Source organism: Mustelus asterias, chromosome 3 (assembly GCF_964213995.1).
Source record: "Mustelus asterias chromosome 3, sMusAst1.hap1.1, whole genome shotgun sequence".
Taxonomy (NCBI): Eukaryota; Metazoa; Chordata; class Chondrichthyes; order Carcharhiniformes; family Triakidae; genus Mustelus; species Mustelus asterias.
The window spans coordinates 73,211,581-73,227,545 of record NC_135803.1 but is presented as its reverse complement, the minus strand read 5'-3'; the positions used below and the strand labels follow the sequence as shown (position 1 = coordinate 73,227,545).

The 15,965-nt window shown below is 45.2% G+C and overlaps 1 protein-coding gene across 5 annotated transcripts in view; it reads right to left on the bottom strand.

Annotated features, from left to right (window-relative positions):
* The window catches only part of LOC144491415 (AMMECR1-like protein), a 66,843-nt gene extending 51,765 nt beyond the window's left edge, over nt 1-15,078 (bottom strand). Inside the window, exons 1-2 of one of the 5 annotated variants that reach the window (XM_078209208.1) lie at nt 14,732-15,078; nt 4,486-4,610 (exon numbers count right to left, since the gene is read on the bottom strand). Coding sequence is in view for 1 of the 5 variants with exons in the window: in XM_078209206.1 (XP_078065332.1) it covers nt 14,732-14,828 (97 nt within the window). In the remaining 4 variants the exon portion in view is untranslated. Of the gene's footprint in view, nt 1-1,581; nt 1,610-4,407; nt 4,637-14,731 lie in introns of those variants that run through there. The other 4 variants (XM_078209209.1, XM_078209206.1, XM_078209210.1 and 1 more) reach the window with 4 other exon arrangements.
* Between the last annotated feature and the right edge of the window lie 887 nt (nt 15,079-15,965).

The following is a 15,965-nucleotide window of genomic DNA, read 5'->3' as shown; positions in this document are numbered from 1 at the left end:
TGGCAACCCTAGTTGCACCCTTTCTAAAGCCTGAACATCCTTCCTCTGTTGTGGAATACAATGCTGCACACACTGGTCTTAACAGAGGTCTTAAGATTTATAAAGCTTATCATTACCTCTTGGCTTTATATTTAGAACCCTACAGTGCAGAAAGAGGCCATTCAGCCCATCGCGTCTGCACCAACCACAATCCCACCCAGGCCCTACCCCCATATCCCTACATATTTTACCCGCTAATCCCTCTAACCAAGCATCTCAGGACACTAAGGGGCATTTTTTAGCATGGCCAATCAACCTAACCCGCACATCTTTGGACTGTGGAAGGAAACTGGAGCACCCGGAGGAAACCCACGCAGACACGAGGAGAATGTGCAAACTCCACACAGACAGTGACCCGAGCCGGGAATCGAACCCAGGTCCCTGGAGCTGTGAAGCAGCAGTGCTAACCACTGTGCTACCGTGCCGCCTACAAATTGCACAGTTCAAGATGAAACCTTCAATTCTATTAGCTTTTTCTTTAAAGAAAAAACAGCCTGAGGCATTGCCTTTAATGTCCTGTGAACCTATAACCCCAAATCTCTTGGTACCGAGCCTACATCCATTCACTACAATTACTGCTTCATTTTTTTCTCCAATCAAAATGCATCACCTCACACTAACTGATGCTGAATTCCATCTGTAACTTTATAGCCTATTACCTCATCACATCATATCCCTTTGGTCTTCTAAGGAATCAATCATCTGCAAATTTCAGTACCACTCCCTCCAGGCCGCAAGATTAGACACAGCCTATTTTCCATATGTTGCTTGCTGCTGATTGCATTGCCCAATGTATGCTCTTCAAATGTGGTATCTACTGCAGCAGGAATACAAGGTGAATTTTATGCTGTTTTGAATTAAATTAAAACTCATAGATCTGTCGCAAGGCCTTGGCAGCACATTATTAGTTATATTACTTTGCCTTCCACCTTACAAACCCTGGCAAAGCTTTTAGTTACACGCTTGAAACTGCAGCACACCTTCCAAGATTAAGCCTACTCAACATTCTTTCTCTATAGCTAAAAATCACTGCATCTTTACCACCTCTCCCACTTCCCGAAGCCCGTCATCAACTGTATGGATAGTTTTCTTTTTAAGAACAGTTAGAACCACACTTTCACCACGGCCAGCTGCATTTTAAGCCAGGTCGAGCGTACAAGCATTATCTCTCCAAGGGTCCCGAATTAAATTTAGACATTTATTCTACAAAAACTGCCAATCTCTTGCTAATAAGTGGTTTCATCTAACTAAAACTATAGGGCTCAGAGTTTGAAAAGGAACAAAGGGATCTCTCAGTACAGAAGACATTTAAAAGTAGCAAAGCAGGCTAATACGGCCATTATAAGGGCAAATCAAGCACTGGGTTTTATTTCTAGAGCAAGAGAACTGAAAAAGCAGGAAATCCACGTCAAACAGTGTGTAGAACCTTGGTTAGAGCACATTAGGAATATTGTACACAGTTCTGGTCCCCATATTATAAAAAAAAAAGAGACATTTTTAAAAATTACAAAAATGACACCAGAACAGAGAAATTAAAAGTACCTGGAAAGATCAAACAGGCTCGGACTCTTTTCTCTGAAAAAACTAAAAGGTAGAAGAGTGACAATGGAGGTCTTTAAAGTATCAAAGGTTTTGATTGAGTAGATGTCAAGAAAATGTTCCCACCTGTGCAAGGTTCCAAAATTAGAGCCCACGATTATTAATCCAACAGAGAATTCAGGAGGAATCACTTTAGCCAATATGGAACCTGCTACCACAAGGACTAATTGAGACAAATAAAGAGTAGCGAGCTAAGTATAATGCAGGAAGGAAGATGAGGTTATGCTGACAGGAATAGACAAAGTGCGGCGAGAGCATAAACGTTGGCATTTTCTAGTTGAGCCAAATGAACTGTTTGTGTTGCATATTTGAGGCAACTCAATGCAGCTAACCTTTGAGGATGGTGACATTTCCCTACATTATCAGAAAGATAAAGAGAAGCACAGGGGTCCTGAAAGCAGATACAGAAGAGAAGTTTATAGTTTTTTTGACAGGATTGGAATCAGGGGCTTTCACGTAGTTCTCAGGGAGGGACTGCTATAAAACTTCAGTTGACAATTAAATAGAAAGCATCAAGAGGCTTAATATTTAGTCACATAATTTCTCCTAAGTTTAGGTTTGTGTCAACCCTCCATTCCAGATTGCATCTTTCCCCAATTCACAGTGGGTCAGTCTGGGTATGGATTCCCATCTCCCTCCACCCCCCCGAATCACGGTGGTCAGTCCAGGTCTGGATTCCAATTACCCCTTCACCCCCGCCGAATCACAGTGGGTCAGTCCTGCGGTGGGTTCCCATCTCCCCCATTTGCAATGGGTCAGTCCGGGTGTGGGTTCCCATCAGCCCCGATTTGAAGTCAAGCACAAGTCAGAATACAACGGGAGAAAGTGCTGGTTTCTGCTCTGGGTCACTAGTACCAGGGCCCGGCTGACTTATCTTCCAATTCAGGACACTCAGCATCCTTCGATCTAGATAAGACGATGGACAGGCAGCAAATCAAATCAGTTGGGGATGGGGATGGCTTCACTATGGTGCACTTTTGCTGATGGCTGAAGAGACCGATCCATGAGAGGCAGGTTCTGCCACAAGTGCTGCACATGAAATGGTTTTCAGGTGTTGTTGTGGGTTGTTTCATTGAGTGTAGGTGCTTTTGCCAAGCCACTGATCACCATGGTGGCACACGGTAACCTGCAAGGTGATATCCACTTTCCAATGTGAGGTTCCCATAGATAATCCAGAGACATGTAACTCAAGTAGTCTGACTTTAAACACAACGTTTCTAATTTTAGCAGTGGAAGAGTAATAAAAGATAGTAATAGCATTACAAAGAAATCTGCTTGGTGCCCCAGACTGTTCATTATGAAAGAATAAGCAGTACATAAACCTTGACTGGCAGACCTTGCTGAATGCAGAAGACAGATTTTTTTCTAAAGTGTCTTTGAGCTAAGCAATTGGAGAACAGGCTGTACTTTTGAACAGTGTTGAACAGAAATTTGCTCATGCTTAACTGGTCTCCCCTGTCTGCTATAGCATTTTCCCCAGACTGCACTTCCAGTCAAGTTCTGACAATGATGCAGCTAGCAGGAAAGTCTGGGCTGTATTTTGGAATGGTGGTGGCCCTAGGATAGGACGGGAGCCAGGAAGGTTTCAGCTTTGGTAACAACAGTTCTCGTGCGAGATATAGGTGCGAAGGAGCAAAGTGTTTGATGCTTGTCCAGTTCTCAGGGAGATCAATCTCCTGCTCCAGCTTGGTAACGGTGTACAGGCAGCCCTCCAGCACATTATAGAAGAGGCTACTCTGCAGTTGTGCATCTAGATGATGTTGCAACCAAGCTCAAAATACTCCTCATCCAACATCCAAATTTGCACGTTCCAAATAGGTGACTGGCTATGAAGATGAAATCTATAATGAATTTCTGATCTCCATTGACGTCCCCTGTCTCTGCTGTACTAAGCTGTGCTAACTCAGCACAGACAGTGAAATCAGCCCTGGAACTGGCGGGACTGTCCTGATTCACAATGCTATTGGGGAGAATGTTCAATCCAGTTCCGAAGTCTTTCTGTTGTGATGTAATTTGCATTTCACAAGCATTTAACAACTAATGACTTACTTTTCACGTAGTTATTGCTGTTTGCAGAAAAACAAAGCATCCAATTTAAGCACAGAAAGATTCAAGAGACAGAAAATTAGATGAATAACCATTTAATCTGTCCTATGTTGGTTGAGGCAGACATGCTGTCCAAGGCACTGAAAACATAGTGCTCTTCAAAGGGTGTCTGAGGTTCTGTTGCATTCACCTGAACAGGAACATGGAGACTAGGATTTAATGCTGTCCAGAGAACAGGATCGCCTAACATGGAGATTTAGAGCAGTTTATAGTTTTTGCTCTTTTTGTGTATCGATGAAAAAGGAGACTTCCAGTACTGAATAGTTTATACCCATTATAGAGCACAGTTACATTAAAGTCATCATTGTATCCTGATCCATGGGCTCTCATTCACCAACCTATATGTCACTAAACAATACAGCACAGAAGGACCCAGGGTCAAACCACATGCTGTGCTGAGTAACAACAATTGAAATGCTACAATTGGCCACAACGTCCTGGAGCTTGGAGGGGAGGGGAAACAGGCTGAAGTCCAACTGATCACAAGCCAGCAACTCATGCTAGTAACTGTACATGCAATGAGGTCAGTCTAGCGCAAGGCAAGACTCAGCGCTGATCTCAATGGTCAAATTACCAGCCACCATTTACGGTCTGGTTTTAAATGAACAATGGTTAGTTGGGCAAGGTACCAGAAGGAGGAGGAGATAAAACAGAAAAATATACCAAAAAGTTATCAAGAACTATACCAAGCCACGCAGCACTCGATACACATGCAGCCACCTCTGTATTACTGATGTGTACCTGCTCTGGAAGTTGGGAATCAAATAATTTACACACAGTTGATTGGGTTATTGAAATTCCAGGGAAAATTCAGTCAGCTCTACTTCCATTCCTGGCTGGGACCAACCTCTCCCAAATTGTGATGCCTGAAAGACAGGGATAGAAACAGAACCTGTAATAAAACAGAGCAACACTGCTTCAGAAACATTTTCAGCCAAGTTTATCATCCGCCAGATCTGGTCTGAACTGCTAACAATCCTGAAGATTCTAAAATGTCGGCACTAGGATCTCTGTGAAGAGTAATAGTGGGCATTTGAAAGTTTCATATCACATCAACTCTAACTGTGGAATATACCGTGCAGTAGTTATTTTCAAACTTCTGTCCTTCCAAAGCTGTGCCTGAAGAGGACATTTTAAGCTATGTAACACCGGGGTAAAGTACTAGTGGGTACAAGTCTGCCATTGTTGATGTAATTGGGATTCTAGATATATCACAACATGAAAGCAAACTAGCTTCAGAGAGTTCTCCACATAAATCCTGTGGCACAAATAGACTGGAGGAGGTTGCAATATCCTGCCAAAAAGATCTTGATCTCCTGTACAGATCATCAATTATCACAGAAGTACAAAATGTACAACCCCATTCCTTTCTGAAGGTGCTCACAGCACTAATTTCATAATATATTTACATTATCTCCCGATCCAAATTTTAGTTAAATGCAACCTGTGAAGCACACGCTTAAGCGTTTACCATCACTGGTGCAGTAACAATAGATATCATCTGCATAGACTCCCAAGCAAGTTCTCTGTCTGCTATCTCCAACAAGATTGCTACATTAAATTCTGCAATCTCTGGACAGCTAGAGACAGAAAGACTGATAATGGGACTGTGCACAACTAAGGAGAACTCACAGAGGCACCAAGATTGTGGCAATGCCTACAAATGACAGGAAACAAAAGAAATATCCAGAGCAAACATGGCATTGTAGCCAACAATATGCAGAGGTGGCAACACTGTGCAAGTGGTTAGGAAAATATAAAGATGGTAAGGATTCATAATAGAACAAAAGCACAACACAAAACAGGACAACATGATCCCAGGTTTAATCATCAATCTGTGTCGTGTTACATAGAAACTAGAAGCAGTAGAAGGCCATTCAGCCCTTTGAGACTGCTCCGCCATTCATCTTGATCATGGCTGCTCATCGAATTCAATATCCTGATCCCCCCTTCCTCCCATATCCCTTGATCCCTTTAGCCTCAAGAGCTATATCTAATTTCTTCTTGAAATCACACAATGTTTTGGTCTCAACTAATTCTGTGGTAATGAATTCCACACATTCACCATCCTCTGGGTGAAGAAATTTCTCCTCACCTCAGTTCTACAAGCTTTACCCATTATCCTCAAACCATGACCCCTAATTCTGGACCCCCCACCATTAGGAACATTCTTTCTGCATCAACCCTTCTAACCCTGTTAGAATTTTATAAGTTTCTATGAGATCCCCTCTTACTCTTCTAAACTCCAGTGAATATAATCCTACCTGACTTAGTCTCTCCTCATATGACAGACCCCCCATCCCAGGAATCAGCCTGCTAAAGCTTCACTGTACTCCCTCTATAGCAAGGACATCCTTCTTCAAATAAGGACACCAAAACTGCACAAAAACTGTGTTACAAAATGTCAGCTGAGGTTGCTACAGGACATCACAACTATTATTAGGAGGTGATCATTCAGCTCCTCGAGGCTACTCCATCATTCTTTTACATCATTGCTGACTTGCATCAACTGCATTTACCTACCTTTTTGCAAAACTCCACATCATTACCTCATAAAAACCAATTTTATTTGTGGGGAAGTGGGGGGGGGGGAATACTTCCCCTTGCTTTAAATTTTACCATAGAAACATAGAATCAGGGGTCGGTGCTGGGTCCACTGTTATTTGTCATTTATATTAATGATGGGGATGACAATTTAGGAGGCATGGTTAGTAAGTTTGCAGATGACACCAAGATTTGTGGCACAGTGGACAATGAAGAAGGTTATCTAAGATTGCAACAGGATCTTGATTAATTGGGCCATTGGGCTGATGAATGGCAGATGGAGTTTAATTCAGATAAATGCGAGGTGACGCATTTTGGTAGATTTTGGGCAGGATGATCAGTTAATGGTAGGGCATTGGGGAGAGTTATAGAACAAAGAGATCTTGGAGTACAGGTTCATAGCTCCTTGAAAGTGGAGTCACAGGTGGACAGAGTGGTGAAGGCGGCATTCGGCATGCTTGGTTTCATTGGTCAGAACATTGAATACAGGAGTTGGGACATCTTATTGAAGCTGTACAAGATATTAGTAAGACCACACTTGGAATTCTGTATAGAGTTCTGGTCACCCTATTATAGAAAGGATGTTAAACTAGAAAGAATGCAGAAAAGATTTACTGCGATGCTACCTGGACTTGATGGTTTGAGTTATAAGGAGAGGCTGGATAGACTGAGACTTTTTTCCCTGAAGCATAGGAGGCTTAGGGGTGATCTTATAAAGGTCTATAAAATAATGAGGAGCATAGATCAGCTAGGTAGTCAACAACGTTTTCCAAAGATAGGGGAGTCTAAAACTAGAGGGCATAGTTTAAGGTAAGAGGGGAGAGATACAAAAGGACACAGAGGGGCAACTTTTTCACACAGAGGGTGGTGAGTGTCTAGAACAAGCTGTCAGAGATAGTAGTAGAGACTGGTCCAATTTTGTCTTTTAAAAAGCATTTAGACAGTTACATGGGTAAGATGGGTATAGAGGGATTTGGGCCAAACGCAGGCAATTGGGACTAGCTTAGTGGTACAAAGGGACGGCATGGACAAGTTGGGCCGAAAGGCCTGTTCCCATGCTGTAAACCTCTATGACTCTTTGAATCCCTACAGTGCAGAAAGAGATCATTCAGCCTATCGAGTCTGCACCGAGTCTCCAAAAGAGTATCCCACTCAGGCCCTCCCCCTCCCCTCCATCCTATCCCTGTAACCCCACACATTTACCATAGCAAATCCACCTAACCAGCACATCTTTGAACACTAAAGGGCAATTTAGCAAGGCCAATTCACCTAACCTGCATATCTTTGGACTATGGGAGGAAATCGAAGCACCCAGAGGAAACTCAGACATGGGAAGAACATGCAAGTAACCTCCACACACAGTCACCTAAAGCCGAAATTGAACCTGCTCCCTGGCACTGTGAGGCAGCAGTGCTAACCATTGTGGCACTGTGCCATCCTATAATATAATTTTATTATATTCCCTTGTTCTGACCTCCCACACCAGAGAAAATAGTTACTCTGTCAAATCCTTTTATTTTAAGCTGCAATCAAATCACTTCCAATCTTTAACAAGGCTACACAATGACAGGATTTTTATAGGACCAGTGAAAGATATTATAATAATCTGAATTTTGAACTTGCTATATGTTATGCTAGCTTATGGAGCAGTCCCTGCAGTTCCAAAGTATCAGAATGCTTTGAGGGTTAGGGGGAAAGGCAAGTACGTGGTTCTGAGATTGAACAAAATATGGAGTGAGCTTACATGGGCCTAATTGGTCTTTACTCATCCTAGACACACAACATAAGTTGCTATGTAAATATCGTGTAACAGTTCTACCCACCGTTTGCAATAGCACCCAAATTACAGGAGAGCTTTGGGAACCCTGATCCAGTCACCCATTTCTCCCAAACAGCCTACACTTATCACATGTTGTCTCAATCTATTCACATCCCGCATCCCAAAATGATAAGCCTTGCAAGAAATTAATCTAATTTGTATTTGAATGAATCAATGCTGCCTGCTTCCACTGTCGTGCGAGGGAGACTGTGTCTGAATTGACAACCCACTCAACAAAATAATGTTTCCCCAGAGTAGTTTTAAATTTGCACCCTTTCAAGCTCAGGCTGTCTTGAGAAGCAGTGTACTGTGGGTGGTGGAAATCAGAGATCCAAACAAAAAATGGTGGAAATATTCAGCAGGTCAGGCAGCACCTGTGGAGGGAGGAACAGTTTCAGGTCGATGGTCTTTCCTCAGAACCAGCTGTGTCTTCCAGTTCTACTGTTCTGGACAAAGCAAAGTAGCTCATCATGGTCAACATTATCTATTCCCTTTAGAATCCAGAAAACAGCAATCATCTCACCTCTCAACTTTCCCTTTTCCAGTGAAAACATGACCAATTTACATACTCGCTCCTCATAATCTAATCCCTCAATCATTCTGGTTGCTTTCCTCTGCATCCTTTCATAAACTGCAATTTCCTTTCTATAGGATGGCAACCAAGGCTGTGCAGAGTATTCTAAATGCAGTCACAGTCATGATTTATTCAAGTGCAGGATTACCTCTCTATTGACCTTTTAACACATCCCACTATCTGATTCATTTTACTCATTGCCACTGAGTATTGTTGCAATAGATTGAATTTATCTTAAATCAGGACCCCTGGATCTCTTTTATTTCACATGCACATTATTGTCTTACCATTGAAGTAATAATTTCTTCCTGGATTTTTTTGTTTCCGTAATAGGGACCAGGGGATTACTCGCAAATAAGGACATCACCTGACCTCCACTCCTGATTGAATTTTGTCTTCAGTCGATTCCCAACCATCTGTGTCAAATTTATTGTAAGCCTCCCCTGTTTCTTTGGGGGGGGGGGGGGGGGGGGGGGTGTTGGTTGGCCCCTTAGATTTTCTCTATTGTATTTGGCACTTGTGGACCCTGTCGCTGCCCAGTAAGCCACAGGGAATCCATGAGTTAAACCATACATCTGCTCAGCTGTCTGTCTTGTCTGCTGCTCCACTTAGTTCATTTATGAAGTGTCCAAAAGCTGACAATCTATTTAGCCTGACTGGCCAATCAGTATGCATTCTCTACGAGACATACAAATGTACTCAAATGTCAACCTGCAACACCACTAATCAAGAAACGAGATATGCCCAATGTCTAGACAGTAAGGACATGTGCACAAGCACAAAGATATGCAATAGCATTACAAACAAACTTACATTTTCAACACAACTTGTAATATTTATTAAGACTCAGGGTTTATGTTTATGAAATATATGAAAATTGGTATACAAATGTTCTCAGGCATTCTTTGTAGTGCATAGGATTCACCTTGTGGGATTAGGGGCTCCCATTAAAATGATGATCCCATTTGGACTGTGAACAGCTCTGGTCTTTGTATTATAGTTTTAAAAAAAGCTTGCAGAGGCACTGGGGAAGGTGCAAATCATCTCAGCTCCAGGACATCATTGCAGGAGTTCCTCAGGGTAGTGTCCTCAGCCCAACCATATTCAGCTGTTTCATTAAAGTCCTTCTTTCCATCATAAGGTCAGAAGTGGGGATGTTCGCCAATGACTGCACAATGTTCAATATCATTCACAACTCCTCAGATACTAAAGGAGTCCATGTCCAAAGACCTGGACAAGATCCAGGCTTGGACTAATAAGTAGCAAGTAACATTCGCACCACCCAAGTGCCCAGCAATGGCCATCTCCAACAAGATGGGATCTAACCATCGACCCTTCACATCCAATGGCTTTACCATCGCTGAATTCCCCACTATCAACATCCTGGGGATCACCATTGACAAGAAATGAGCTGCTTAAGTTTAAGTTTACTTATTAGTTTCACAAGTAGACTTACATTAACACTGCAATGAAGTTACCGTGAAAATTCCCTAGTTGCCACACTCCGGTGCCTATTAGGGTACACTGAGGGAGAATTTGGCATGGCCAATGCACCTAACCTGCACGTCTTTCAGACTGCAGGAGAAAACTCAAGCACCCGGAGAAAACCTGAGCACCCAGAGAAAATCCAAGCACTCACGGGGAGAACGTGCAGACTCCGTACAGATAGTGGCCCAAGCCAGGAATCAAACCTTGGCCCCTGGCACTGTGAGGCAGCAGTGCTAACCACTGTGCCGCCCATGGGCTAGCCATGTAAATACTGTGTGGCTATCAGAGCAGGTCAAAGGTTAGGAATCCCACGGCAAAATTCATCTCCTGACTCCTCAAAGCCTGTTCACCACCTACAAAGCACAAATCAGGAGTGTAATGGAATATTTGCCACTCGCCTAGATGAGTGCAGCTCCAACAATACTCAAAAAGCTTTGCACCATCCAGGACAAAGTAGCCCACTTGATTGCTATCCCTTCCATAAACATTCAATCCCTCCACTACCAACGAACAGTGGCAGCCACGGTTCCTTAGGCAACACCTCCCAAACCCACAACAACCATCATCTGGAAGGACAAGAGCAAGGATACCTGGTAACGCTACCACCTGGAAGTTCTCCTCCAAGTCACTCACCATCCTTACTTGGAAATATATTGCTGTTTCTTCACTGTCGCTAGGTCAAAATCCTGGAACTCCCTCCCTAATGGCACTGTGTATGTACCTACACATCCGGGACTGCAGCGGTTCAAGAAGGCAGCTCACCACCACCTTCTGAAGGACAGCTACGGATGCACAATAAATGCTGGTCTAGCCAGTGATGCCCATATCACATAAATGAATTAAAGAAAAAGGTTTGCTCATCAAATATCAAAACAGAGGTTGTAAGTAACAGGCCAGAATGCACTGGCTGGTATTATTTTCTCTCAAGAATCGAAGATCAGGGTCACACTTGCAAAAGTATTTGATTGGGTAGACAGAGAAAACATTTCCATTTTCAGAGGAAATCAGGGGCCAAATCAATAAATCCAATAGGAAATTCAGGAGAAACTTCTTTACGCCGAGTGGCGAGACAAGGAATAGTTAAAGCAAATAACACAATTGTAACATTTAAGGGGAAGCTAGATATGGGGAGGATACAGAAGGAAACTGAAGGATATGGTGATGGGGCTAGATGAAAGGAGGGTGGAGCTGGTGATTCTTATAGTGCCTAAACAATGACATGAACCTGTCGGGCCAAATGGCCTGCATCTGTGCTATAAATACTGTGTAATTAGAGGGAGAATACATGTATGGGCATGTCAGTGCCCCAATCTCACTAGCAAGCACCACCAAACATTTTCACATGGGAGAGAGAGATCACAGGGAGAGAGTAACCTCCAGCAGTATTGATGGCTTGCAACTCACAGTTGGTTTACAAATGAGAATTTAAAACTAAATATTTCCACTTAGCTTATAGTCACGTTATGTGCTTCATCATTCTTGTCTGTCTTGTGTTTACACCCACATTATATAATGCTGTTTATTCATAAATGTGTACATCATCAGTTTTCCAGTTCATCTATATATTCAGCACACATTCTCTTGTGTAGTCCGTCTCCCTCACCTGAATATCATGGGTGTTATCTATTTTGGTTACTTCTCATCTGCATCTTCTGCATGTCTGCCTCTCTCCTCTTTATATTCCTAATCCATGTTCTTTTTCTTCTCTCACCCATTATTTGGGTAAACATTTCCAGTCTCCTCTCTTATATACTGATCTGTAACCTCCCTCACCATTCTCTTCATTCCAGTTGATCCCTCCCACAATAATTGGAGATGTTTAACAATACCGTAATGAGTGAAACAAGGAACGCAACGTCACCCTGAGTAAATCACTGAGGCAGCATACATGGCTGGATCTCCCAGTGCTGCTGCCTGAATCAGAGAAGCCGAGTGCCTCCCTGATCCACGAGGGCTGTAGGTGGCAGTAAAGGGAAGCCCCTGCCTGCTTTTGCTACTTTAAATCCCATCCCTTTTGCAGATTTGGGGGGATAAAAAACAGCAAGGCAAACATTTTGAGCCCTACATCAGCAGCCTGCTGCCAAGATCAGGGTGAAATTCCAGGAGGTGGGGTAGTGAAAGGAACAAATGTCAACCCTAAAAGCACAAAATAAAACCGCAACACAAAATGGTTTCATTGTACAGACTTTTCCCAACATTGTCAGTGGCATTTGACTGGAAATTCTAGCCACCACCCACCCCCTTCCCTCCACCATCAAGAACAAACAGATTGCATCAGGAATCATTCACATGAACTGAAACTGGAGGCAACATCACAGTTAGGTGATGAATGGCATGTTCAATGCAGTGGTCTCAGAGAGGGGAGGAAGTTAAATGTTGAGAGAGATGTGGGTTGCACGATTGTTGTGTCGGTGTTGGGAGGGGTTTGGTGGGTGTTGGGAGAGGCTTTGTGGGGAGGGGAATGTTGGTGGTGCGAGGAGAGGATTGGTGGAATGGCGGGGTAAGAGTTTTGGTGTTGGGGAGGAGATTGTCGGTCTGGGGAGAGCGGAGTTGTTGGTTCTGGGTGGTTAAGGGTTGCTGGGAGGGGTTTACACCAGTAAATATTGGTACTGGGAGGAGTGTGGATGGCAAGGGTGAGAGTGGATGGCAAGGGTGAGAGTGGATGGCAAGGGTGAGAGTGGATGGCAAGGGTGAGAGTGGATGGCAAGGGTGAGAGTGGATGGCAAGGGTGAGAGTGGATGGCAAGGGTGAGAGTGGATGGCAAGGGTGAGAGTGGATGGCAAGGGTGAGAGTGGATGGCAAGGGTGAGAGTGGATGGCAAGGGTGAGAGTGGATGGCAAGGGTGAGAGTGGATGGCAAGGGTGAGAGTGGATGGCAAGGGTGAGAGTGGATGGCAAGGGTGAGAGTGGATGGCAAGGGTGAGAGTGGATGGCAAGGGTGAGAGTGGATGGCAAGGGTGAGAGTGGATGGCAAGGGTGAGAGTGGATGGCAAGGGTGAGTGTGGATGGCAAGGGTGAGTGTGGATGGCAAGGGTGAGTGTGGATGGCAAGGGTGAGTGTGGATGGCAAGGGTGAGTGTGGATGGCAAGGGTGAGTGTGGATGGCAAGGGTGAGTGTGGATGGCAAGGGTGAGTGTGGATGGCAAGGGTGAGTGTGGATGGCAGGGGTGAGTGTGGATGGCAGGGGTGAGTGTGGATGGCAGGGGTGAGTGTGGATGGCAGGGGTGAGTGTGGATGGCAGGGGTGAGTGTGGATGGCAGGGGTGAGTGTGGATGGCAGGGGTGAGTGTGGATGGCAGGGGTGAGTGTGGATGGCAGGGGTGAGTGTGGATGGCAGGGGTGAGTGTGGATGGCAGGGGTGAGTGTGGATGGCAGGGGTGAGTGTGGATGGCAGGGGTGAGTGTGGATGGCAGGGGTGAGTGTGGATGGCAGGGGTGAGTGTGGATGGCAAGGGTGAGTGTGGATGGCAAGGGTGAGTGTGGATGGCAAGGGTGAGTGTGGATGGCAAGGGTGAGTGTGGATGGCAAGGGTGAGTGTGGATGGCAAGGGTGAGTGTGGATGGCAAGGGTGAGTGTGGATGGCAAGGGTGAGTGTGGATGGCAAGGGTGAGTGTGGATGGCAAGGGTGAGTGTGGATGGCAAGGGTGAGTGTGGATGGCAAGGGTGAGTGTGGATGGCAAGGGTGAGTGTGGATGGCAAGGGTGAGTGTGGATGGCAAGGGTGAGTGTGGATGGCAAGGGTGAGTGTGGATGGCAAGGGTGAGTGTGGATGGCAAGGGTGAGTGTGGATGGCAAGGGTGAGTGTGGATGGCAAGGGTGAGTGTGGATGGCAAGGGTGAGTGTGGATGGCAAGGGTGAGTGTGGATGGCAAGGGTGAGTGTGGATGGCAGGAGGGTTTTGGGCTAGTCCTGGGAGAATGGAATTGTTAATCCTGGGAGATATTGGGGTGAATGCAGGTGAGGTGTGTTGGTCCTGGGAGGACTGGGAGAATGGGCTTGGGGGTGTTGATCCTGGGAGGTGTTTGGGAGAATGGGGGCGAGGGCTGTTAATTCTGGGAGGTGTTTGGAATGATGGGGGTGAGGGATGTTGCCCCTGGGTGGTGTTTGGCAGGATGGGGCTGAGGGGTGATGATCCTGGGAGGTGTTGGGAGGATGGGGCTGAGGGATGTTGATGCTGGGAGGTACTGGGGAGGATGGGGTTGGGAGCGATGATCCTGGGAGGTGTTTGAGAAGATGGGGGCGAGGGATGTTGATCCTGGGAGGAATATTGAAGCTCCTGGAGTCATTCCAGGTTTCTGGGATGTCAGGGTGGGAGCTTGCCCTGGACAAGGCTCTTTTGTTGCAATCTGGATGGGGACAATGGGCTGGGGCCCCGGGATTGTTGCCAGGGCGATGCAGGTAAAATATTCGGGAATACTGCCCGTCAGTGAGGATCCCAACCGGGGTAAAAATCGACAGAAGCTTAGTCGGGGGTGGGGGGGGAGGAGGAGAGGGCTGTGGAATGAAACAGCTGATGGGGGATTCGGGCTGGAACACAGCACAAACCGAGCAAATAGTGAATGTCAAACCTTGTACACTGGCGAGTGCTTGGGACGGTCCCTCAGTCTCAAACAAGGGCAGCAGGAGGAGGCCGGCCTCTTTCCTGGCATACATTCCCTCGATCATGGAGCCATGTCACAGCAGAGATTTCACCAGAAACCCGCCAGACTAACAAGCCGCAGAAACCGGGAGCGAGGGTGTGTGTGGTGGGGGTGGGGGAACAGCAGAGAGAGAGAGAGAGAGAGCGACAGCTAGTTAGCCAGCGGAAAGACTGAAGAGCTGGATGACCAACAGAACCTCCAATATCCCAGCGATCACCGGGACACGATGCACGTAAGGTGCCTGCGCGCATGCTGCACCGAGACACGTTGGCGTCAAATCAGAACTCGGAGGACCGAGGGAGGTACTCCGATATCCCAGCGGTCACCGGGACATTCAGCTGAAATCAGAGATCGGAGGACCCAGGGAGACACATCCAATATCCCAGGGTTCTTTGAGAGGTTGGCATCATAGCACCCTGGTAACGTGCTTAATGATAGCACAGCCTGACTGGAAAGTCTTCAAAGTTTAACCATATGGCTTCCAGCCAGTTGTCCCAGGTTCAGGAATCGATTTCAGGTAATTTAGATTTGATAGAATTGCTCAAAATCATGAGGGGCCTGAACAGAGCAGATAGGGAGAAAACATTCCCTTTGGTGGATGGATCAAAAACCAGAGGACTCTGATTCAATCTGATTGACAAAAGAAGCAGTGGTGACTTGAGGGGGGAAAAAAGCATTTTATGCAGTGAATGGTTAGTATCTCAAATAAGCTGCCTGAGAGTGTGGAGACAGATTCAATTTGACTTTCAAAATGTGCGGCGGATAAAGGACAACTGGTGGATGTACAGTACTTAGATTTCCAGAAGGAATTTGATAAGAGTGCCACATTAAATGTTATTGCGGAAAATAAAAGTTCATGGCGCAGAGGGTAACATAGTGGCATGGATAGAAGATTGGCTAATTAGCAGAAAGTTGTCATAAACATGTCTTTGCCTGGTTGGCAGGATGTGATGAGTGTTGTGCCACAGGTATCAGTGCTAGGGCCTCCACTTTTTACAATTTATATAAATCACATGGATAAATGGTTGTGAAATTTGCTGATGTGTAGTAAAGTAAATTGTGTAGAAAAGGAGCCTACAAAAAGACATTGGTTAAGTAAGTGGGCAAAGCTCTTGACAAATGGAGTATTAATGTGGGTAAATGTAAAATGGTCCATTTTGGA